General features: G+C 43.5%; 2 protein-coding genes across 3 annotated transcripts; both read right to left on the minus strand.

The window, feature by feature from the left end:
• Positions 1-14190: 14190 nt before the first annotated feature.
• On the minus strand, positions 14191-16996 carry phlda3 (pleckstrin homology-like domain, family A, member 3). Of its 2 annotated transcripts, XM_079477642.1 has the most exons (3): positions 16238-16996; positions 15380-15416; positions 14225-14974 (listed from the first exon to the last, which is right to left on the minus strand). In XM_079477642.1, exon 1 carries the CDS (start codon positions 16621-16623, stop codon positions 16240-16242), a length of 384 nt encoding a protein of 127 aa, XP_079333768.1. In that variant the 5' UTR covers positions 16624-16996; the 3' UTR covers positions 14225-14974; positions 15380-15416; positions 16238-16239. The 2 variants fall into 2 exon arrangements, with proteins under 2 accessions (XP_079333767.1, XP_079333768.1); XM_079477641.1 differs by lacking the exon at positions 15380-15416 and having other exon boundaries at positions 14191-14974.
• Positions 16997-19037: 2041 nt separating this feature from the next.
• On the minus strand, positions 19038-24190 carry csrp1a (cysteine and glycine-rich protein 1a). Its single transcript, XM_079478406.1, has 6 exons — positions 24003-24190; positions 21682-21791; positions 20316-20484; positions 20102-20231; positions 19870-19963; positions 19038-19751 (listed from the first exon to the last, which is right to left on the minus strand). The coding sequence occupies exons 2-6, from the start codon at positions 21788-21790 to the stop codon at positions 19675-19677; spliced, it is 579 nt and encodes a 192-aa protein (XP_079334532.1). The 5' UTR covers position 21791; positions 24003-24190; the 3' UTR covers positions 19038-19674.
• Between the last annotated feature and the right edge of the window lie 1221 nt (positions 24191-25411).

Here is a 25411-nt window from a genome sequence, read left to right on the forward strand (position 1 = left end):
TGTGGGTGTGGAGCTGAGGGTGAGGAGCTGAGGGTTTGGAGCTGTGGGTGAGGAGCTGTGGGTGAGGAGCTGTGGGTGAGGAGCTGTGGGTGTGGAGCTGTGGGTGTGGAGCTGTGGGTGAGGAGCTGTGGGTGAGGAGCTGTGGGTGAGGAGCTGTGGGTGTGGAGCTGTGGGTGAGGAGCTGTGGGTGTGGAGCTGTGGGTGAGGAGCTGTGGGTGAGGAGCTGTGGGTGAGGAGCTGAGGGTGTGGAGCTGTGGGTGAGGAGCTGTGGGTTTGGAGCTGTGGCTGAGGAGCTGAGGGTGTGGAGCTGTGGGTGAGGAGCTGAGGGTGTGGAACTGTGGGTGAGGAGCTGTGGGTGTCTGGGCTTATTTCTGCGATAACAACCGGCTGCCTGTACATGTGAGGGATGCATTATCCCTCACATGTAATAAGAAGTTTCATATTATACCATACCATATTTTACACGCACTTTGGATCATCTATCTGCACAGATAAAATAGCATGTTTATGATTATTTTTTTATATTTATGAGTGAAATAAAGTTGTGAGTGATTTTTTCAATACTTGTAAACATTAAGAAATAAGAACCATAAAAAATAAGCAATGAGAATGGAATCAACTTTCAGTGTATTTGGGTTTTTATTGTTTATTATTGTTAGTAGGTGTCTTCTTCAGTGGGGGGTGATGTGTTGTGTCACCCCTGAACTAATGTCAGATAAAAGAGGAGAGATGTGCGCCCTTATTTAACCCACACTGACTGTTTATCTCATATCTGTCACTGTAGGGTATTATTAGAACACCAATCATTCAGTGTCTCACTTTAACACACACATACACACGTCTGATGTTTCCACATCTGTCTGTCTGTTGTTTCGGTGAACCATCACCAGTCTGGTTTATCTACACAAGTGCAGAACTCACCACTGTCAAGATACAACTTCTCCCTTAAACATTTGGACTCTTCGGTTGCGCTTAAAATCATTTCTGATTAGTATTTATTACAAAATATTACTGTTATTTTTGCTATTATTATTACCATTAAGGTCACTTTAATGGCTGTTACAAGATCACACAGGTGACAGGTGTCATTTCAACCACAAGTTTAGTTCATCATATTGAGCGTCACAGTGCACAGTTAGTTCTCTTGATGATAACCTACAATGTTTGCTGATGTGTGCAGCTGTACATTCACGAGGTCATCGTGACAACGTGTTCGATGACATCTGTAATATTTCGATGACATCTGTATTATTTAAGTTCGATGACATCTGTAATATTTGTTCAAAATAATCAAATATAACTTAGTTTTGCCTGATGTTGTGATAGCAATAAATATTATTCAAATAAGGAGACACTCTTCATTTTTACCACAGCAGCAACAGCAGCTAAAGACAAGTCTTCAAACAAGACAGTAATTAAGGCAAAGGGCGACACCTGCTGGTCCACTAGAGCCACAGCTGAACATTGCATATTTATTTCTTTCTGCTTTTCCAAAAGCTTTATATATACATTTAAGATATATTTACTGTTTATTATGTGCTTTTCTTTTTTGCTAAATGTGATTGTTTCTCAAAATCAAACATAGGCCTACTGTATGTTATACACAATTAGTGTTCAATAATTTATGAACAAGCTCAATGTAACAATTTTGAAAAGCCACATGAAGAAAAGAAACAAATAACATCAAAGCACACAATCACAAACAAGTTCAAATACATGTCAGCCCCAACCGGAGGCGGAATAAATATCTCCGCGGGGCGTCGACTGACGAGAGAGCGCGTCGGCTGTCTGGTTCAGGTCGCCGGGATGTGAGTGGCTAACAGGGACTTCGTCACCTGCTGGCTCCACAGGAGGAGGCGTCGGGCGAGTTGTGATAACTGCCGCGAACAGATACCACCCTGTCGGTTGATATACGCCACGGCAGTCGTGCTGTCCGACCGGACCAGCACGTGCTTGTCCTGCACGAGGGGTCGAAACCTCCTCAGTGCAAGTAGCACCGCCAACAACTCTAGGCGATTGATATGCCAGCGCAGGCGGGGGGCCCGTCCACAGACCCGACACTGCGCACCCGTTGCACACAGCACCCCAACCCTGCAGGGAGGCGTCCGCCGTCACCACGACGCGCCTCGATACCTGCCCAAGAGGGACCCCGGTCCGTAAAAAGGTCATTGAAGACCACAGGGTTAGGGTGCGTCGGCAGAAGGGCGTGATAGCAACACTCCTGCTGCCGGTGTGCCACGCACTCCAGGGAACTCTGCTCTGTAGCCAGTGCTGTAGCGGTCTCATGTGCATCAACCCGAGGGGGACCACCCCCGCCGAGGACGCCATGTGTCCCAGGAGCCTCTGAAATAGTTTCAGTGGGACCGCTGTTTGCTGCCTGAAGTTCCTCAGGCAGCTCAGCACCGACTGGGCACGCTCGGTAGAAAGGAATGCAGTCATGGAGACAGAGTCGAGTTCCATACCGAGGAAGGGGATGCTCTGCACGGGTGAGAGCTTGCTCTTCTCTCGGTTGACCTGCAACCCCAAGCGGTCTAGGTGCCGGAGCACCAGGTCCCTGTGTGTACACAACAGATCTCGCAAGTGCGCCAAGATGAGCCAGTCGTCGAGATAGTTGAGTATGCGCACCCCCTGCTCCCTGAGGGGAGTGAGGGCAGCCTCCACGACCTTCGTAAAGACTCGTGGAGACAGGGACAGACCGAATGGGAGGACGCGATACTGATATGCCTGTCCCTCGAATGCGAACCGCAGGAACGGCCAGTGACGAGGGAGGATGGACACATGGAAGTACGCGTCCTTCAGGTCGATTGCCATGAACCAATCCTGACGCCTGACGGACATCAGGATGCGCTTCTGGGTTAGCATCCTGAACGGCAGCTTGTGTAGGTGCTTGTTCAGGGTACGCAGGTCCAAGTTGGGGCGCAGCCTGTGGCTTTTCTTGGGGACTGTAAAACCTGGAGTACATCTCGGATAGAGGGACGAGCTCGATTGCCCCCTTCGCCAGAAGGGTAGCGACCTCTGCCCGAAGCACGGGAGCATCGACCCCTCCCACTGAAGTGAAGAGGATGCCCCGAAACTTGGGTGGGCGCTTGGCGAACTGAATTGCATAGCTGAGACGGATCGTCCTCTCTAGCCACCGTGCCGGTCTGGGAAGAGCCAGCCAGGCTCCCAGGGACCGAGACAGGGGGACCAGAGGTTTGATCTGCTTCATTGCCCCCATGGGGGGTGGTTCGATGGCTGGCAGTACGGCTCCCTCGCCGTGGGGGAGAACCCGGGGAGGAGAGCGACTCTGCCGAGATGCCTGCCTGGCGATACCTTGGCACACCGCACCGTCAGACTGAGGGTGCTGGTGGCCACTGAGGGTTACACCCGCCCGTGTGTCTCGCCGGGACACAACGTGGGGTTGCCGAGCACCGTCCTGCGGAGGGTGAGAGCGGCTGTGAGGAAGACCCAGGGAGAGAGAAAGCTCTTTTTGTGAGAATGTGGGCATCAGGCCCTGAAAAGGGCCCGGCTAGTGTTGCTGGGACGGGGCAGGCACCGTCCCAGTCCGACCCTCTAGCGATGTAGTTGCTTGGGTCGGGCCCGGTGAACTCGATCTCCCTGGGTTCATCCCGACGGGAACGCTTCTGCTTCCGCGGATGTTGGTGACGGGATGGTGCTCTCCTCTTCGACGTCCTTCTCCGGGAGGCCGCCTGTGCAGGGGGCGCTGGAGCCGGATTCTGAGTCGTAGAGGGGCGGGGCTGCTGGGGAGCAGACGGGCGAAATGCGGCCGGGTCGCGGCGGGCAGGATGTGCTTGATCGCCTCCATCTGCTTCCTCAAAGTCGCGAACTGCTGGGAGAAGTCCTCGACCGTGTCACCATACAGCCCACCCTGCGCGATGGGAGCGTCGAGAAAGCGAACCTTGTCAGCGTCCCGCATCTGCGCAAAGTTCAACCAAAGGTGTCTCTCCTGGACCACTAGTGTGGACATCGCGGCTTAGAGTCGCGGCCGGCGCCGAGAAACCACCTATCCAGCCGCGAGCGCTGGGGAAGAGGCGGAGAAGAACACAGCCACCCATGACAGCAACGTCTGTATCATCATTCGCCCGCAATGCGGGCATGACAAATCCACAAACGCTGCCTCAGCGTGCCGGAGTCCCAGACACTTGAGGCAGACACTTGCGTTGCACCCACGAGCACAGTGGGACATGCCACGCTGAAGAAATTAGCTCTTTTAGAGAGAAGCTTTGGAAGTTGCCGAGACGCCAAGGGGAAGTCACAGGAGAAGGGACAGTCCGCTGCACCACGTCGTAAGACCAGCAACAGTAGTAGAACCACGAAGTCATCAGCATCAGGATGCGAATGCTCCGAAGAACAAAAGGTGAATGAATGCAGCCCGCCGGCTCCCTTTTATACCCGGATATCCGGGCCGGGGACCGGCATGCAAATTTCATTCGCCAATTTTCATTGGCCTGTTCAAGTCAGTCAGAGATGATAGGTTCTCAAGTCAAACCCCATTCCGTCGACACAACGTCGAGAGACCAACAGAAAGGGAACACGTGTTTTTGAACAGAGTGGTTCTTCAGCATTGAACGAAGTTGTTCGGCTCAAGTACAGCTCGTCATTTCAAGTGAAAGACACTTTCAAACCTGACAAGAGAGAGAGAAAAGGGACACAGAGACCAGAGATATACACGAACAAGCGATGGAAACGAGGAAAAGTGCATGAGATGTGGCAAACAGCATTCAAAAAGTGTCAACTGACATGCAAGACGAGCAGACTGCCGCAACTGTGGTAAGAACTCTAAATGTCAGTGATGTGAATGTGGTGCAGGGTGAGCATGAATCTTCACTTTTCCTGGGAGCAATTACGGTAAAAGACTCAAGTGACTCTTGGTCTATAGCTTTGAGAATTCAGGATACAGCAGTGGGGTTTAAGATAGACACTGGAGCAGACATTAGTGTCATATCAGAACAAACCTACAATGCTCTCAATAAAAAGCGTAAATTGACGCTCGTGCATGCAGCGCTGGATTGCCCAGGTGGAAAACTGAAAAGCGAAGGAAGATTTGAGGCCAGCAGTCATTACAAAGGTAACATGTACTACTTTACGGTGTTTGTTCTAGCAGGACAGTCTGTTAACAACCTGCTTAGTCGAGAAGTTTCCGCAACTCTTGGACTAGTTCAGCATATTGATAATGAGATGAGTTCGCCTGGCGAGAGTGTTGGACTTTTGAAAACTACTCCTGTGAAAATCAAGCTAAAAGAAGATGCAGTTCCATTTGCAGTCGTGGTAGCAAGGAGAGTATCTGTTCCTCTACTCCCTAAGGTGAAAGCTGAACTGGATCGGATGGCGAAGAGTGGTGTGATCGAGGAAATAACGGAACCGACGGAATGGTGCGTGCCAATGGTCCCAGTACCAAGGAAAAATGGTCAAGTGAGAATATGCGTTGACCTAAAGCGTCTAAACCAAACAGTGGAATGAGAGAGGTACATCTTGCCTACCCTGATGATATAGTCCCTCAGTTGTCAGGATCAACAATGTTTTCACTTCTAGATGCAGCAAGCGGGTTCTGGCAAATTCCGCTGGACACAGAGAGCGCCAAATTAACCACCTTCATAACGCCGTTCGGGAGGTACTTTTTTCACAGACTTCCTTTCGGAATCTCCTCTGCCCCAGAAATATTCCAGAGAGAGATGAACAACCACGAAGAAGAAAGACCACGAAGGTACGGCAGCATACACGGGCGACATAATTGTCTATGGAGATACATCAGAGGTTCATGATCGTCGACTACAAAGAGTCTTGAAAACACTTTCTGATGCTGGACTGCAGCTCAATGACAGCAAGTGTCTGTTGAGACAAAAGCAGATTCGGTTTCTCCGTCACATCATCGATGCTCATGGAGTCAGGCCTGATGAGGAAAAGATCAAGGCCATATTGAACACTCCACCCCCACAGAATGTGACGGAGGTGAAGAGAGTCTTGGGAATGGTTCACTTTCTAGGTCGATACCTACCAAACCTTGCTGAGATAACCCGCCCACTAAATGATCTACTGAAGACTGATACGGTCTCGACCTGGAGTCATGCACAGGAACAAGCACTTACAAGAGTTAAGAAGCTCATGACTGAAGCACCAATTCTTTCCTACTTCGACGTGAACAAACCTACCATCGTAAGCACTGATGCCAGCAGCTATGGACTCGGAGGAGTTCTCTTCCAGCGGCAGTGTGATGGATGCCTGAGACCTGTAGCTTACTGCTCTCGTACGTTAACCAACGCTGAAACAAAATATGCTCAGATTGAGAAAGAATGCCTCGGTGTGGTGTGGGCTTGTGAAAAATTCTCCAAGTATGTGTACGGTCTGGATAATTTTGGTATCCACACAGATCACAAACCGTTGGTCCCGCTCATCAACAGCAAGGGAATTGACATGGTTCCTTTGAAGTTTCAAAGATTGCTAATTCGGCTGATGAACTTCAATGCAAAAGCTGAATATGTTCCAGGGAAATCACTGGTCGTTGCCGACACTCTTTCTAGACATCCATTTCCAAAACCCCATCTGGATTCTTTGGAGCTTGCTGAGGACATTGAAGCTCTGGAAGAAAGCACAAGAGCTGCCTGGCCAATGTCATGCTCACGTCTGGACGAGGTGATCGAAAGTACTAAGAAAGACCCTGAACTATAGGCAGTCATAAGGTACGTTAGACAGGGTTGGCCAAAGTATCCCTCCCTAGTTGCAGAACACATCAAACCTTACTTTGCCGTGAAGGATATGCTGTCCATGTGTCATAACCTCCTGATTTACAGTGACAGGATCGTGATTCCTACTGTCTTGAGAACAGATATCAAGGGCAAACTTCATGAAGGTCACATGGGAATTGTTAAGTGCAGAGAACACGCAAAGCAGAGTGTTTGGTGGCCTGGTATTAGCAAAGAGATCCAGATGTTTACAGAAAACTGTGCGTTCTGCCAAAGGAACATACCAACACAACACAGAGAACCTTTGATTACTACCCCATTGCCAAATGGACCTTGGGTGAGAATCGCTGCAGATATGTGCGAAGTGAACAAGAAGTCCTACCTAGTAGTAGTCGACTATTTCTCGAGATTTATAGACATTGCTTACCTTCCAGATCTATCAGGAAGGACGGTGATCTCGAGATTGAGTAACATGTTTGCAAGGTGGGGCTGTCCGGATGTCCTCGTTACGGCTAACGGACCGCCGTTCACAAGTCAGAAATGTATGGACTTTGCAAAAGTATACGGGTTTCATCACATCACCACAAGTCCTCATTTCCCGCAGTCGAACAAAGAGGCGGAAAGAGCAGTGAGAACGTCTAAACATATCCTCAGACAGGACGACCCTTTCTTAGCTCTTCTAGCTTACAGAGCAACGCCGATTCAAGCCACGGGTTGTAGCCCTGCACAATTAATGCTAGGACGCCAGCTGAAGACGCCAGTGCCTGTACTGGAAAAGAAACTGGTACCTAAGTGGCCCGACTTCTCCAAGGTGAGAGTGAGAGACAACATGACAAAATCCAACTACAAGCGGTACTATGACAGACGCTATGGTTGCCGACCATTACCTGAACTCAGACCGGGAGATCCTGTAACAGTCAAACTGGATGATCGAAAAGGCTGGAACAGCACTGCTACTGTCATTCACAGACATTCAACTCCCTGTTCCTACATCGTTTGTACAGAGACTGGACATCTGAGGAGAAACAGGAAACATCTTCGTCTTCGCCACTCGTCTCCACTGGAAAGAGTGATGGGACATGAGAGAGCGGTGGATGGAGATCAGGTACAAACTGAGCAGCAGGATAATACTCATGATCAAGCTGGAGTACTAAATAACCCAGAACAACCTACACCGCTGGTTACTGCCAGGGGAAGAGTTGTCAAACAGCCTGCGTACCTGCAAGACTTTATAGTTAGTACATAGATCGCTATCTGAGGCAGAATAATCCTCAGCATCTATGTGGGTGCCGGTTGTCAACGAACGTGGTGGAAGAACCCAATTGCAGGCAGCGTTGGTGAAGGGGTTAACAAGACTTTTAATAAAAAAAGACTTTTAATAAAACAAGACTTTTAATAAAACAAAACAACCACCCACAATGGGGGAAAACACTACTTAAACTAAATACAAAAACTGAAACCAAACACTTCCCACATGGGGGACAAAAACAAAACTACTACGAATCTTAACCAGGAGTTTACATACAACACAACGGGAACTCTGAACATGACCAAGGGAACAAGTACAACGAACGAGCACAAGACAATAGACATGAGGGCATCTTATAGGAAAACTAACAAAGGAGATAACAATGGGCAGGTGTGGGTACTGAAACACTCAGGGAAGGTTAACGAGACAGAAGGGCGGGAAACACTGATGAGACACGAGAAAGCACATGGCAAGTCAGAATCAAAACAAAGCCATGTCTTTCTCACACAAAACCTAAGGCTATGCCATGACTCCGCTGCAAGACCAAGAATAAACATGACATGATAGCGGAATCATGACATAAGCCCCCCCTTAAATGAACACCTCCAGGTGTAGACAAGGGGTAGACAAGGCGGACTGGGACAACGACAAGACAAGGCAAAACATCGTAAACAAAATAAGGGGCAGACAAGAATAAATTACAAAAAGGGTTGGGGTGACATAATAAAAATAACAAACAAGGGAGGGGGGGAGGGGGAACAACAGAGTTCATGGGGGGAACAAATGAGTCCATGGGGGGAACAAAAGAGTCCAAGGGGGGAAGTCCAAAGGGGTTGGGACAAGGGGGAACAGTCTTTGTCCCTGGCGCTCGGAAGTGCGGAGTCCCAGGGGACTTAGGGTACACCCTGGGGGACGGTGCTCGAGAGCGCGGAGTCCCAGGGGACTTAGGGAACACCCTGGGGGCGGCGCTCGAGAGCGCAGAGTCATAGAGGATCTGGGACGGACCGGCTGGAAGGCCGGCTGAGGAACAGGACTTGGCGCCGGCTGGAAGGACGGCTGAGGAACAGGACTTGGCGCCGGCTGGAAGTCTGGCTGAGGAACAGGACTTGGCGCCGGCAGGAAGTCCGGCTGAGGAACAGGACTTGGCGCCGGCTGGAAGGCCGGCTGAGGAACAGGACTTGGCGCCGGCTGGAAGGCAGGACCGGGCACTTTACCTGGGACCACCGGACTTGACGGGACCACCGGACTTGATGGGACGGCATTGGACACAGGCTGCAGCATCATCTGGGCTTGCTTCTGTGCCCTCCTCCTTTGCCTTTTCCTTCTTAATCGCGCCACCCGTCCGGTGGTTGGCCAAAGGAAGGAGATGAAGGGCAGGTCTGGCTCCGGATTGGAGGCCTCCGAAGAGGACCCCCAGGATTCCCGCCTTCCCCGTTGCCACCCAGGCTGACTGCGGGTGGGGAGGCAGAAGGTGGTGGAGCGGAGGGCGTGGCGATGCCCAAAACCCCGACCTGCAGGACACGACCCTCCGGGCTGGTGGACATCTGTCCCAGAGTAGTGGAGCCCGGGCGAAGATCAGTGCCCAAGGAGTCAGCAGACACCATCCCCGAATCCCCCCTCCCCCACTCACCGCGAATGCCGCCAAGGGGAACAGGAGCCGCGGAGCTCGAGCCGGGCTGAGCTGAGTCCCCCGGGGCGGCGACAGTCAGGACGCAATCCTCTGGGACGCTAGCCAATGGGGCGGGTACCCCGACTGGAACTCTGGCCTCGTCCCGGTTGATCACGAACCTGACCATATCGTCAAACCCCAGGGGCTTAAGCATCTTCTTCTCCGATGGCGTGAGACGGTTGGTGAGGCAGCCATCAAAGATCACCTTTAATTCTGCATCACCGAACTCTGTATCCCTCGCCACCGAAGAAAACGCCCTGGCGAACTCCAGCGTCCCATGATCCCCCTGACGGAACCCAAACAGCAAGTGGGCAAGGCAAGATCGCAGGAACGATGCTGAACTGTCCATGTTGACTGCCTGCTGGGTTTGGTGTTGGCTCGTTCGTTCTGTCAACGAACGTGGTGGAAGAACCCAATTGCAGGCAGCGTTGGTGAAGGGGTTAACAAGACTTTTAATAAAACAAGACTTTTAATAAAACAAAACAACCACCCACAATGGGGGAAAACACTACTCAAACTAAATACAAAAACTGAAACCAAACACTTCCCACATGGTGGGCAAAAACAAAACTACTACGAATCTTAACCAGGAGTATACATACAACACAACGGGAACTCTGAACATGACCAAGGGAACAAGTACAACGAACGAGCACAAGACAATAGACATGAGGGCATCATATAGGAAAACTAACAAAGGAGATAACAATGGGCAGGTGTGGGTACTGAAACACTCAGGGAAGGCTAACGAGACAGAAGGGCGGGAAACACTGACGAGACACGAGAAAGCACATGGCAAGTCAGAATCAAAACAAAGCCATGTCTTTCTCACACAAAACCTAAGGCTATGCCATGACTCCGCTGTATGACCAAGAATAAACATGACATGATATAAGCGGAATCATGACACCGGTAGTCTACCTGGAATCCCTAGCTAATCATTTGTTATTCTGAAGAAAACCTTCAAGAACGTTTGGTTATGTTTATTGTTCTTATTATGCAATGTTTAGATGTTAACATAAGCATTATCGTTTAAAGAGGGGGAAGATGTAATGATAGTCATTACGGAAATCATTGCATGTTATGTACAGCCCGCTTAAGACGGGGACTACGGTAGTAGTACGGGGTTCATCCGTAATGCCATCCATGGCCTGTGGGATGTTAATAAAGACGACTAGGAGTTAACACAGACGTGCGTGTGTATAGTCCTTATTTCTACGAGTGCCATCCTAACATTACAAGCGTGAGCCCTGTCACATACAAATGGGCTTTAGAGGGAGGAAAGACGATGGCAGGAGTGAGTCAATAGTTTACGTTATAATTGAAATCGACGAATCAAATATCTAATAATCGAATAATCCAAAACTTAAAATAAAAATATAGCTATTATAATAGGCTGTGTGTGTACACTAACTGCCTATTTGTGAATTAGGGAGGCCATTTTATTGACTTCCATTGATTTGATATCAGGCTTTTGATGTATTCTATCCCCTAACCGTACCCCAACACCTGAACCTAATAATCACACATGAGACAGATTTAAAGAAAAACACAATTTGACTGAATTATGAGCCTTTTTGTGAGGACCTGTAAAATGTCCTGACAAGTCAGTTGCAATGATAATTCACTGTATTACTAAGGACATTTGGCCCTCACAAATATATCTAAACCTGCACACACACACACACACACAGTCTCGACGCCTCACATGCTTGTGTCAGTGACGCACAGAACCTCCTGGAATGTGTGTAGAGAGAGAGCTGCCCCATCACAGACAAACCACAGCGAACACCACATTACTGATTTATTGAGCTCTTAGTTTTCAGCTTAAACCAATCAGCTGCGTTCTTTTCAGCTTTTTCTGCCAGGAATAGTCATTTCTGGAAATGTGTTTTGCACATGTTTCTACGAGATTTAATTCTAAATAAATATAAATAATAAACATAAAATCATTCCTAATTGCTTCAGAAAGTAATTCTAACATGTTTATGCATAACTGTCGGTTAGTAAAATAATCGTAGTTAACCAAATAATCCAGTGAGTAAGAATTGTTCAGTGTTCAGCTGTTCAGCCCATTTCACATGCATGAATTCATGTGCATGAATTTGACTCTATTACGGACAGACTAAATGCTCTCATGACCCGTGTGTGTGTGCGCCTGTGTGTGCTCGCGCCTGTGTGTGTGTAAAGGCGTATCCAGTGCCAACACATGGTGACTGTAAACTCTTATAAACTGGCGAACCACACCTTTGGAAAAGGATGCCACAACATGTCCACATGCAAACCTTCGTATTATGTAACTGGGAGAGAGTGCATTATAAAGCCGTTTTTACGCACACTCCTGTCTCACACTGTACCATATTTACAGTATTTGAACAATCAAAAGAAAAATGGATTAATGATGGCAAACCCCCAAACTGACAACCATGGAACAACCATGGCACAGCTTTTAACATATTGAGATTAGTAGGCTCAGACACTATTTATCTGGCATCTTGTCTAACTGTGATTCTGAATGAATACAACACATTTATGTACAAATAGCCTTCATTACTAAGACTGGCTTGAACAACCCATGAAACAAATGTGATGAATGGCTGACAAACGTTATGAAGTGGAAATGTACATTTGGGAAAAAAACAATCAGGTAATGTAATCCAAAAATGACAAAATACATCATAACACCATTAAATGAGTCTGTGAAATTTGCTGATATTTGCTGAGAATAACCCAGGTGAAATTTGCAAGAATGCCTACTTAAATGGATAGTTCACGCAATTATAAAATATTCTGTCTTCATTTACTCAACCTCTTGTCATTTCATACCTGCATGACTTCCTTTCTTCCGCAGAACACAAAAGAAGATATTTTGAAGAATGTTGTTAACTGGACCACGTTCACTTGCATCGGGTTTGTGTCCATACAATAGCAGTCAATGGGGTCCAGTGCCGTTCGGTTACCTACTTTCTTTAAAATATCTTCTTTTGTTTTCTGCGGAAGAAAGAAACTCATAATGATTTAAAATCACTTTAAACGTAGGACAAAATGGGTTCCTTAAAGTTAATCTTCTTTAGTTACTTTTTCAGTCAAACTCCTCTTTTTGAAGACACTATCTGAAACCTCACGTAGGCTAGATGGGTCAAACCTGAAAGAACAACATCCTTTTTTTTACTTTTCCAAATGACTCCATTGGGTTAATAAATGTCTTCTCAAAGTGAAATGATAGGTGTGTGTGTGTGTGTGCTTATTTAGCACAAGTGAAATCAAGACAAGTGCTATAAATTCAAATATAGCGACACATGGATAACTTCTAATCTTAGTTGATTTTTGTGTGTCTCGCGACACAATATCATAGACACAAGACATGCAAAACCAATGAATGTTAAAACATTTTTATTGTTTATAGTATTACACAAATTGAAAAATATATTATTTACTAAAATTACAAAATAATTATCAATTCTGATAGATGTTAGTGCTTTAGGGTGCTTCAACAAGTTGGAACCTATAAAGAAATGCACGTACTGTAGATCTGGAATGGCATGAGGTTAAATGATGATAATATTGTAATATTTGGGTAAATTATTCCTTAAAGCTCTTGAGTAAGGTTTGTTCTCGATAACATTGAACGTTCTGATCCATCATTTTATTGTCAAGCTGATATTGTCTGTCTCCATTTTTGGTTTGTTTGAAATACCTTTCTGTATTGCATTGTGTTTCAGTGTTCATGGGAACGGAAACATCTCAAAGCAGTACAGCAGGGTGCCAAATAGGAAGTCGATCAAATCCATTCCTGTTCACACCACATATTCGAATGGATTCAGACGCGGTTGCTGTAAATTACCTTTGAAGAATTATGCAACATAATTGTGCCATAATGCATTTATGGCTCTTGCCACAGAGCGACTCACAGTTTAGCAACTTGTTGTGACAATTAGTATATTTTGGTCTTATTACGCATTTCACACTCCCAGAGACGTTCATGAGAGCGCTTTGTTTTGACTCTGCACAACAAGGCTATTTCACAAATATAGTAAGGTCAAGGCGTGAGGAAAGTCTTGGTAAGGTTACGCCGCCAGGCCGCTGAGTCATCTCACGATTGTGGCTTTTTTAACAGAGCCTTCTCAGTAGAAAGCTTTGGGGTTTTCCGATACATACAATCTCCCTATTATTGCAACACCACAGGCACGGCCCACGGCATTAAAACCGCCCGGAGGTGGGACAAGAGCTATACAATATGCATACAAACTGACTTCTCCGTGTGTTTTATCGGATTAAGTGACCTCACGGCTCGCAGTGTATAGTCGGCTGTTTTTGACCACAAACTGGTTGAATATACCACCTATTGTTTAATATTTAACACTTAATTTTTACGGATTACCATACAATGACGAAACAAACTCGCTCTTTAGACAAAAAGCCCTGTTTGACGACTTCTCTAAGGGCTGTCAGAGTTAAACTGACAACTGAGGAAAACAGAACAGGCGGGATGTTATTAGTCAGTGAGGCCATTGTGCGGGCATGTGCCGCATGAGCACTTGAGTTTGAGAGTCGGGTACATGAGGGAATTACAGGCTGCACTCTGCGATTCTGAAATATCCTTTATAAAGAAATGTACACTGGTATCACGTACAAAGCCACAAATCATTTTATTTATTCAAACAATGTGGGTACTATACAAAAACACTCCTTTTCTTAGAAGAGCACAGAACTTTGGCAGCCGCCCAGGCTATGAAAGCTAGAGAATATGGAGAGATCCTGTAAAAGTAATAACAACGTTGCCCAACAGAAACGAACATCAAGTTTTCCATTCATCCATGGGATACAAGTCGTCCTGCTGTGTTTAAAAACCCTTGAAGGATGACTGAATGAATCCAGGTTGTGTTTTCAAGCACTTCTGAAATGTTAAACAGTTCGGCACAGGGGCCGTGAGTCATACTTCATCGGACGTCTTCTAAAGCAGCATCATGCTTTCATTTATAATACTGCTGGGTGTGAACGCAAAACAACGTCCTCCATTTAGCACGAGGAAACATGTCTCTTGAAAAATGCAAAGTCTTCGCCGAGATCCACTTATGTGAGATTAGCATGCGTTGAATTCTAGGGATGAGCAATCCAGTGGCGTCTGCAACAAACGTGCAAGCAAAATAATTCCCCTGATTCTCTGTGCCGACTGACACCAACGGCTACGCTTCCATCCTCTTTGTTCGTGTGCACACAAAAAGGCGTGGAAGTGATTAAAAAAAATAATGGAAGTACAAAAGAGTCTTCAAACTTCTTTGTGGTCGAGAATCAGAATCAATCTTTCTTCAGCTTTCAGTGTCTCATCTGCAGTCTCTCTTTCTTGCATTCAGTCTGGGTGTGAGCTGAGATATTCTAGAGGAAACAACAGTTAAACTGTGTCAGTGTGATGTTTAAAAACTTATGAGCAAAGACAATTCTGCCTTTGGTGCAAAATAAGAGCAGATGTGTTCAGCAAGTTCATTTTTTAACACAACACACATTCATTCATATCTTCCTATAAAACAGAAAAATCCCAGATGAGATCTCTCGGTTGTTTCTCTTAGACGTGATATTAAATATTAAATGTTGAGCAAATGGAAACGTTTGCTAAAGTCTCACATATTTCTCACACTAATGTCTCCACTGGAGTTTCAGAAGAGATGTCGCAAACAATGGAGTCAAATGTATGTATCCCAAATCAGAATGTTTTAGCAATACAATCTACATTATTTTAGGATAGTACACCCGAAAATAAAAATTCTGTCATCATTTACTCACCCTCGAGTTGTTTCAAATCTGTATAAATATCTTTGTTCTGGTGAAAACAGAAAAAGATATTTTAAAGAACGCTTGTAACCAAACAGTTGTGGCCACCATTGACTACCATAGTAGGAAAAAATACAATGGTAGTCAAAGGTGAACTTTCTGCTTTCCTAAATTCCTGAAAATATCTTTGTGTTAAACAAAACAATACACACACACACACATATATATATATATATATATATATATATATATATATATATAAACAAAAATATATATTTATACTATGGTAGTCAATGATACCCCAGAAATGTCAGTTGCTAACATTATTCCACTTAAGGGTGAGAAAATGACGGCATTTTCATTTTTGGGTGTACTATCCCTTTAATGTATTTATGAACGTTTACTGTATGTTTGTCTTCAATGCAGTTTTATGGAAAACATCTGTAACGCAATTGAGAATTATTGAGTATAAGATCCTCTTTGTCCACACGCGTGCAGGACATGGCATAAAATCCTTGTCTTGAAAAACACATTTTGCGTATTTTTTCTGCAGGAACATAAAACCTCCTCTGAGATATGGTTCACATTTAAAATGCATTTTGTTTTCATACACAGTACGGAAACCTCAAGCATTGCTGTCATTATCACTTGGTCATGCAAATTTGTCGTGATATTCCCATAGACGAGAACACAAACGTCATAACTGGCAGTCTATGAATAGGTGCATTCCAGTAAATGAAAAGCAGCTGTTATTACGAGTCCCGTGAACGCGCAAATGGTTCTGCGTTCTAGAATCAACGTTCGGAATAAAGTGCTCGTTTGTCGGACAAAGCGGTAACAGCGATGACCAAATCCGCTCGTGTGTCGTACCTTCAAAGCTCCACGTCTCCCTCCCCGCAGCTGCCCAGATGTGACATATGTCTGTTCCTGCCGGTCTGAACGGCGACGCGGTTTTTGAAGCGCACCAGCGCGAGCGCGATCTCCGCGTTCCACGCCGTTCCCTCCTGCTGGCACCTGAAGTCGATCTCTTTCCCGTCGCTCATCACGATGGTGAAGTACACCAGACCCCGCGTGTACTCCACGCAATCCAGCGTGCTCATCCGCTCGAAGCGCATCTCTTTACCCTTCTCGCCTTTGCAGTCGTACAGACGGATCCCGTCCTCCGTCAGAACGCAGCGCTTCTTCTTCCACAGCTGGAGAAACCCGTTGCTCCTCTTCTCCAAATAGCCGTCCTTCATGACTTTAGTCTGGCTCATTGTGAGCGAAGCGTGAAAACGCACCGAATGATGGTTAGTTGATGGTGTGGATCCCGTGGGTGACGCGTCCGCTGCCGCTTACTTGAGGATTTTACGCAAACGCGCATAACCGATGCGCGCCTACCGAATTTAGAGCTTCATTTGTGCCGTTCTTAACTTGAATCGCTAAAAGTGATTCCACTAACCGGTTCTTGTTTATGACACATCGTCGCTGCAGTGCTGGCAGGCAGACGCCTTGTTAAAGATCAATTTCCGACTTTTATGTATGACCACAGTTGACTTGGAAGTCGCGTAATGTGGGCATGTTGGTACTTGTTCCTCCGACAGCGACACTTCTCGTGTTTCCGAAGGACTCTCCCCCCCACTCCACCCCGTGTGACGTCACGGGGATTAGTCCTACTTCACCCGAGCGCTGGAATGCTGAATGCCTGATAAACATTAGCGCGTGCGTCCACTCATCCTCTGACGTTTTTACGTCCCGTTGCATTTGCCTGAAAGGATGTTTGTTTTAAACTGTAAACGATGGTTAACGCTGCCCTTGATATAACGAATGATTTATACCGGGATCTATCTCATTTGCACCGATTCGAAGCGCTCCCGTTTGATAAGACGAGGTGTTTTGTGGAAGCTGTGGAAGAAAAAACTATTTTATATATAGCCTACACAACAACTGAGATCCGTTAACCATCATGATTTCCATTCACATAAAACGCGCTCACCAAACATAATAAAATGGAAGACAATGTTTTTTGAACTCCTTTACCTTCCCATGCGATGTCAGTTCATTCGAGTTTCTGATAAAACGTCACACTTTGTCACATACTGGGAAGCTTATCCATCTGGAATTATTTTGCCTCAGTTAAACGGGACACCACACCCATAGAAAAGTAACATTGTCACAATCCCACTGTAAAAAAAAGATGTTCCATTACTTTAACGAATAAACATGATTTAATTCATTTCGACCTAATTTTATTAGCTCTATGAAATGTCAGTTTGATTTAACTTCAAAATTGAAGGCAATTTTTTAACATTTTGACATTATAAAGGTTTTTGGAAAGTTTTGAATTTATTCATTCTTTTGACTGTGGGACCTTATATTAGGCTACTATGTGCCTTCAAAAATGCTGTCACTGTTGGACTGCCGTAAAGTTGAATAAAGGCACATCTAGAATTATCGGCGTCTCTCTGTATTTGATCTTGATTGCATAATCATCGATACATGAATTGAAAAGGAATTGATGCAATAGAAATCTTAAAAAGTCACTGCTGGCGCTCCTTTTTATAGCGGAAAAACTGGCGAACACCTTCTGCATTCTGTCCACTAGGGGACAGTCTTTCTCCTTTCTTAACATTTGAAACCCAACTCTAAAACTCATACCCTCATACCAATATGGTTTTAGGAGTGCCATTGTCATTTATCTCTGTATGTGTTGAACCTATACATTTTCAAAAAACACTTTAAAGTGTAAGGTGACGGGGCGGATTTCAGTAACCTTTATCGACCTTTCTAGGTTTCTAATGTTTAGGTAACCTTTTTTTTGTCTCTAATTGTAAAGTGTGTTTGGTATTTCTTCTAAGTAAACTGCATTCTAACCTTGGGTAAACATTATGGGAGACGTGCTGTGTCCACAGAAGGGTTTGGGATAAATAAATTAAAATTTAATTAAAATATGTCAAACTAATGGAAAAACCCTGCAGAAGAAATGTAATAGGACTACGTTTTTGATAGCATATCAATAGCAAGCTTGAAATCTTAAGAAGTTTTATATTCTTTAGAACGACTTAATGTTCCCTACCAATACAAAATGTTTTATCAGAGACTTCCTAAGGGGAAGTGACATGACTGTGAGTGTCAGACTGTGTATGTTTCAGTCACAGTGAAACAGAATACATTTTTGACATTTTTTGACCTTGCATGTCATCAAATGATGTGAAAAGAATGCCCTTGCTTTGTCATGCTCAGTCTATAAAACTGAATGTTCACATGCAAAACTGCAGAAAGTGCAGCATGTGAAATCAGCAGACAGCGAGAGTGTTTTATACAAATTAAAAATAAATCAAATTTACAAATACATTCATAGCACACTAAAAATAAACATTGTGTGCGTGACTAATGCATTCTAGAATAAATATTTTTGCAATTAGTCTTCATTGTTATACAGTATGTAGAAATTAAAATGATCTTGAAGTTCAATTGAAATTTTAAAGTTAAAATTAAATATTTATTTTTTAACTATATCTTTTAAAAATATATTTTAGAAGCATTAGCAAGAAGCCTTTTTATGGACAGAGCAGTATATTAGGAGAGGACAAGAAGCTATAGGATTGAGAGAGGGGAACGGGATCGGCAAAGCACCTTGACCCACAGTACCACTTAATAAATACATCTTTGAATGTAATGGACACCAAAGAAAACAGACAACACATATATTTCAACATGTATTTGACCTCCTTCATATGCAAGTTCAAAGTGCATATATTTTACATTTCTCCATTGACAGTGGAATAAAACCGCTTAACCTGATTCATCTTTAGCCAAGGAATGTCATCTTTCATGCTGTGAATAAAGCTGAGGCGAACATTCTTTACAGCGATTAAGCTCAAACAAGCATGTGGCTTGAGAACTGTTGTGTCCATCCATTGTACAGAACAGACAATACATCTCACAGAAAGCACAGCTCAAGTTCCACTAAATCTCTGCAATTTTAAAGTGAGCATTTCAGGTTAGTAGATTAAGCACTAATCCCATGCTTTATTTTGACATAGTTGATGTTCTTCCAAGTCTTTACAATGTCTTTGAAACGTGGAATGTGTCATCTTTTTCTTGCGACTCTGTTTCCTCTTGACAGACTGTTTGAAGACATCGACATGCTCGTGTTTAAAGGGGTACTCCACCCAAAAATGAAAATTCTGTCATGAATTACTCGCCCTCTAGTTGTCCCAGACATGTATACCTTTCTTTGTTCGGTTGAACACAACGTTAAATGTATGCATGTTTGGAACAACTAGAGGGTGGATAATTCATGACATGTGCAGTGTTTTGTTGTTCTATTTAGTGTGTGACAGCGCACCAGCCCCTTGCCCGTATCCGAAACCCTTTGGTCCAAAATTTTTGGCATAGCAACCTGCGTAGAGCACAAAATGAGAATGTTTAGAGAACTCAAAAGATAAGACTAGATATGAGTGTGTGTGTGTGTGTGTGTGTGTGTGTGTGTGTGTGTGTATAATATTGGATACTCTAACCTTTGCAGTAAATTTCTCCATCCTTGTCGGCTAAAGTTGTGGACTCGAGCCCCTTGCCACACTTAGCACATCGGAAACAACCCATGTGCCATGCCTATGGAGAAAAACAACAGTCCATCATTGAAACCCATCTCCAAGGGGTTCAGGCCTGATGACTAATGGCATTTGGAACTGAGATTTACTGAAAAACACACGCGTATTATTCAATGTGTACTCTCATTTTTTCACGTACATTTCCGGCCCCTATGACTTTTTCAGCAGCGTAAACAGCCTTACTGCATCGTGGACAAACATCAGAGCCACCAAACTTTTGAGCAAACTTGGATGTGTTGGGGTTGTTGGTTGGCTGGTGCGGTTGAGTTCTGCCATCAGGAGACATAAAACACAGTCAGAGAGTTCAGTATAAGAGTATTAGAATAAAGCAAGGCGAATAAAAAGGTTTTTACTCTTGTGGTTTAATGCCCAGCGACTCTCCTTTGTCCATGCTCAGAGTTCCAGCACCGCCGCCGTACCCGTAGCCCTTGGGGCCGTATTTTTTGCCGTAACAGGCTTTGCAATAGATCTCGTTCTCATGTGTGGCCACAGTCGTGCTGTCCAGATTCTTCCTGCACACCACTGAAAGGGGAAAGATGAAGACATAGGCCAAAATAACAAATAAATAGCACATAATAAATAGCAAGAAGGGAATGCTTTCGTCAATATTTCTGCAGACATTATATTTCTTGTTTTGTCAAAATTAGCCAGAGCTGGATGTTAATGCAGATAACATTGAAAGGTGTATTTTAAACACATTATTGTTGTTGTGTATTATATAATATCTTTGTTATGAGGATATACTATTTACATCAAATATATTATTCATTTCCTTATTAAACATAAAAATGTATTTTAAGATGCTCTCTCTCATAACTTAGATTAATAGTTGCCGTTCTAGTTTAAAGCATTTAAGCTTTTTGTTAACATCTATCAGACTCTTTGTCTCTTTGCAAGTGTTTCTTTTATATGTTTTAATTAAAGAGGGCTAAATGCATTTTCCTGCAGACTGCGTCTGTTATTGTAGCAGTGCTGCCATCCATACGGTGAATTGCACATTGAGACAGCAGAGGGCGATAGAGAAACAGCACGAAATGAGCATGAATAGAGTTCTGAAGCAGCACGAAAAGCAGATAAAGCTTACTTACTGTACTGTATTAAACGGTATTACTACTAATATTATAGTAAAAAGACTGTTTCTGTCGAGACGCAATAACATTTGATCCGCGAAATTGTGCGACTCTAAATTAGCGGGCTCCTCATTAAAGTACCGCGAGAGCACACTGCTCCGAACGCTCTCGAATAACTCTCGCGGTACTTTGATTTCATACGCAGCGCCTCATGATGAACACACTTGTTTTCAACAACCCCTCTCTAAACGGAGGAGTCTGTGACTTTACGAAACCTGTACGAACACTGGGGGAGTGTATCGATCACAGAAATACTACGTAATACGCCCAACTCGTTTTTTGACAAATTGACCATGTCAGGCACGAGAAGACGGTACGTTTAACATGGCAAAGAAGTCAGAATGCATGACACCGTGGCCCATAGGCTACTGCACGCTCAAACGTATATAGATTACTTTTTCATTACCATTAAAGTACAGATCTGCAAAAAGATATTGTCATTGTAGAGAAAAATGCTTTTTAAAAAGCAGTTAAATTCCTATCTTCATATCTGCCTTTGGTAAACATGGTGGAACACAATGAAGTGAACTACTGTGGATGCACAGATTATCTTCTGTTATTAATACACAGGAAAATGAAGATAATTTACTGCACAGGAAGCAGGATCTGTGGAAGCTCCGCCCTTCACACTGCACTTCCTCTGCAAAGAACACCGTTTTCTGGCAACAGCCACATTTGTTTCCACCTCCGAGAGGCATCCTGCAAGAAACACAACACAGGTTTCATCTTTGACTGTGTTCATGTGTGTAGATTAATGAATATAACATTAGATTAATGAAAATATCACATTGGATATATTAAACCTTTTTTATGGGGGTGTCCTAATATGCCTAAATCTTCTGCACATTACGGTAGGGTATTTAGTGTCATGAAATGGAAAGAATTATTTATAAAGTGTGGTATTCATACAGCCAGAAAAGACTTGATTATTAAAATGATCGTATGCCAAAATTAAATAAGAAACAGATACAAAAGCACATTTGGTCTGTGCTCTGATTCCAGAGAACAGCGGGAACTTTGGCATATTTGCCCGTTTTCCAAACATTCCTCCAAGTGTTTAGGATCAAAACGAATCCCTCCTGATCCCGAATCAGTTTGATCTATCCTCAGATATATTAAAGTGATAATCCACCCGAAATAAAAATGATTTCGTGTTGTTCCGAACCTGTATGACCTTCTTCTGCAGAACACAAAATATACGGTCACCAAACAACATCGCTCCCCACTGGCTTCCATTGTATGAACACAAAACCGCTGAAACCTTTCTCAAAATATCTTCTTTGGCGTTCCACAAGAAAGAAAGAAAGAAAGTCATGAGGGTGAATAAATGGTGACCAAATTTATATTTAGGTAAACAAACACATCAGCATAGCTTTTTACAATCTTCTTTCCTAATGGCTGGAACGCACCAAGAGACTTTCAGATATTTTAAAAACTAGACATCATATAGACTTTTTGAAAGTTTCAGATAGAAACACACTAACTGATCAAATCTGCAGACTGGCAAAGACTTTCTGCAACAAGTCCAGACTGAAAATCTGAGCAAAAGTCTTGAAGTGTATTTTAGCCTTTAGGAATAAACTAGTTTAAAGCTAAACCAAATCAAAGGACAGTAGTAACAGTTTATTATCCACTGATCTGCTGTAATTGCTGGGAAATGTCTCGTTGGTTTGTCCATAAAAGGTCTTGTTGGACGTCTTTGAGACATTCTTGCATAGTTCTGCAGTGTCTAGTCTAAATACTAGCGGTGGCCCCTGGCTCCAAACATGTTGGGTCATCGTGGATGTGAGGAAACACCATGACTCGGCACACGGCCACTGAGAGTCATTAATAATTCTCTCCTTTTGAACACAAGTTTGTTAAACATTCTCAGAATGAAAGCTTTTTGTTGATGACATTTCTTTTCCGTAATGGTGTTGCAGAAGGTCAAAATAGTTTGAAGCAATGGAAAGTGTTGAATCTGATCTCATGTGCTTCACACTTCTTGCGGTGTACAAAATATGGCTAAAGCCAGTCACAATATGAGCGAAAAATCTACAAGCTCGCCCACACAATCTATTACAGCATGTACTGAGTTACTCCCTCTCTACACGCACACAAAGTGTTACAAAACAATTGCACCGCTTAAACAAACAGACACAGCTGGTGCTGGACAATAGTACTAACATGTTTAAATATCAAAGTGTAGTATGATCCTGTTTATGTTTAGAATAGAAATATTTCAGTAAATCGCTATTTCATCACACAGTTTATCTCTTTAACTAGATTCCAGGCCTGAGTTTTCCAAAGACTATTTCTCAAACTTAATGATTTTCAGAATCCTGTTATTCTTCTAGTTTGCTCAACAAGACTAGACAGGTCGCATTCCTTATTCACGATTAGATCTCAAGTCACTAGTGTGCGAAATAACTGTCAAATAAATGAATGAAAGTGTACATGTTGCACTATAAGATTCTCTCAAATGAATAAATGAAGAGTTTGGTTGCAAAATGAGATAACTCAACAACTACACGTTTTTTATTGTTATCATGTGTTTATTGTGTTAGTTGGATGTATTTTTGTTATTATGGCCTAATAAAGTTATTATGGCTTAAATCAAAACAAACAAACTTCAGTTTGATAGATATTAATTGGAATGCACAGTAAAAAAAACATGATTTTTTTTAACCAAACTCTTCAAAGTTAGTTTTTACTCTGTGAAAGTGTTTCTTTGTCCAGCTCAACAAAGAACCCCCAAAAAGATGACGGCTAGAAAGAATGCAAAGCATTTCAGGAAAACACAACTTTACACTTTCACAACCTTAAATAGTTACAACCTCATAAACCACACGCACAAAAGTTGAGAGTACCGACACACCAGAGAAAGGAAAGCATGTGGGTGTGACCAAAGAACAGTTAAAATCTTTTTACCTGTCGTGATCTGATGTTGTAGTCAGAAGCTCAGCACGAATGTGGAAATGCGAAGAGCCTTTTGTGTTTCTTGCACACAGGAGTACAGGAGGTCTGGGGTGGGGCGATTAGGGAAGTGAGTCAAAACTATGTACGGTGGTGAGAAGTTAAAGGAACAGAGCTGCTTCATGACCCTGCTGGGTTTGTGTGACTATAAACCCCTCTGCTGGCAGACACACTTCACATTTACACTGAAAAGCATTGGGTGCAAATTTCTCAAAAACAGGCACAAAATAACTATTACGTGTTTTAAGAAGAAGCATCCCGTCTCCATTTGTCTGGTATTGTTGCTGTAAGTAATTCATAAAAATCCTACAGAGTATGTTGTTTCGTAAAAACATACATTCTTTTTTTGTCACATATAGCGCATACATTTTTCTCACTCGTGTGTAGACTGACTTTCTTCTGATGTCTGGACTCTATCATCAGGGTTTTAGTCAAATATTAACATATTATTCAATATATTTGTAATAAATATATTTTATATTTCAAGTTTAGACTGAAAATGTCACATCCATAATGATGGATTTGCACAAATGGTAATAAGTCCACCATGGTTAATATTTTGAAGACAATTTTTAACTCAAAAAGCTCTTTAATAACTCAAGACGTAATAACTTTTGAAGCAAGACTTGGGTGTTTTTTTACAGATCACACGTCTCCATTTAACTTGTCGTTGTCTTGAGGTTTCTTGACCTGTGTTTTAGGTACATTGCTGTAAAGAGACCGTACAGAATATTCTTTTAAACATGACTCATGCTAATAAAGGATTTATGCCTTCAAGATTTTGCTTAGTGACCGAGATGCCAGTTTACCCTTTAATGTTTACGATGCGTTTACACCGGCAGATGGAGTCCAGCTGCCAGAAACAAATGAAGCTGCGTTGACCTTCACATTTTGATGCTCGGGTGGGTTTCGAAATGCCAGGAGCCTGTGGGCAATATAGTACAGTAGTCTTCTGAGTAATTGAATATCCCACTAGGCATTGCATGCACACACCCGGGTGTCACAGTATCTCCTCTTGTATCAGGGTAATTACAGTGCTGGAGTTATGTAAGTGTGGTGAGTGGAAATCTGGAGCTCGGTTTGGGTTGTTTTTAGTCCCGGTGACAGAAAAGTAAACTGTGAAATAGAAATGAGAACCTCAGTAGAGCGAGTTTGTAGGCCAATTTCTGTGTGGTTTTTACGACGTAAAAGATAAAGAGGGGATTTGAATGAAAAATATCATTGAATAACATTAAACAGCTGTAAAATTAGATCATTGAAATTTAGCCTGTAAGACTTTAAATGGGCTACTTTTTAAAGGGACAGTTCCCCCCAAAAAAAGTTTTGTCATCATTAACTCAAGTTGTTTCAAATCCGTATAAATT

The sequence above is a fragment of the Barbatula barbatula genome, assembly GCF_947034865.1.
Source record: "Barbatula barbatula genome assembly, chromosome: 17".
In the NCBI taxonomy this organism is placed as follows: domain Eukaryota; kingdom Metazoa; phylum Chordata; class Actinopteri; order Cypriniformes; family Nemacheilidae; genus Barbatula; species Barbatula barbatula.

Excerpts from the sequence above, each read along its gene's own strand:
- phlda3 (XM_079477641.1), bottom strand. The coding sequence starts at position 16,623 with ATGAGCCAGACTAAAGTCATGAAGGACGGCTATTTGGAGAAGAGGAGC.
- csrp1a (XM_079478406.1), bottom strand. The coding sequence starts at position 21,790 with ATGCCTCTCGGAGGTGGAAACAAATGTGGCTGTTGCCAGAAAACGGTG. Across the intron at positions 20,232-20,315 it reads CTGGGCATTAAACCACAAGA|AACTCAACCGCACCAGCCAA; the intron begins GTAAAAACCTTT and ends TCCTGATGGCAG. Across the intron at positions 19,964-20,101 it reads AAGTCATAGGGGCCGGAAAT|GCATGGCACATGGGTTGTTT; the intron begins GTACGTGAAAAA and ends TTTTCTCCATAG.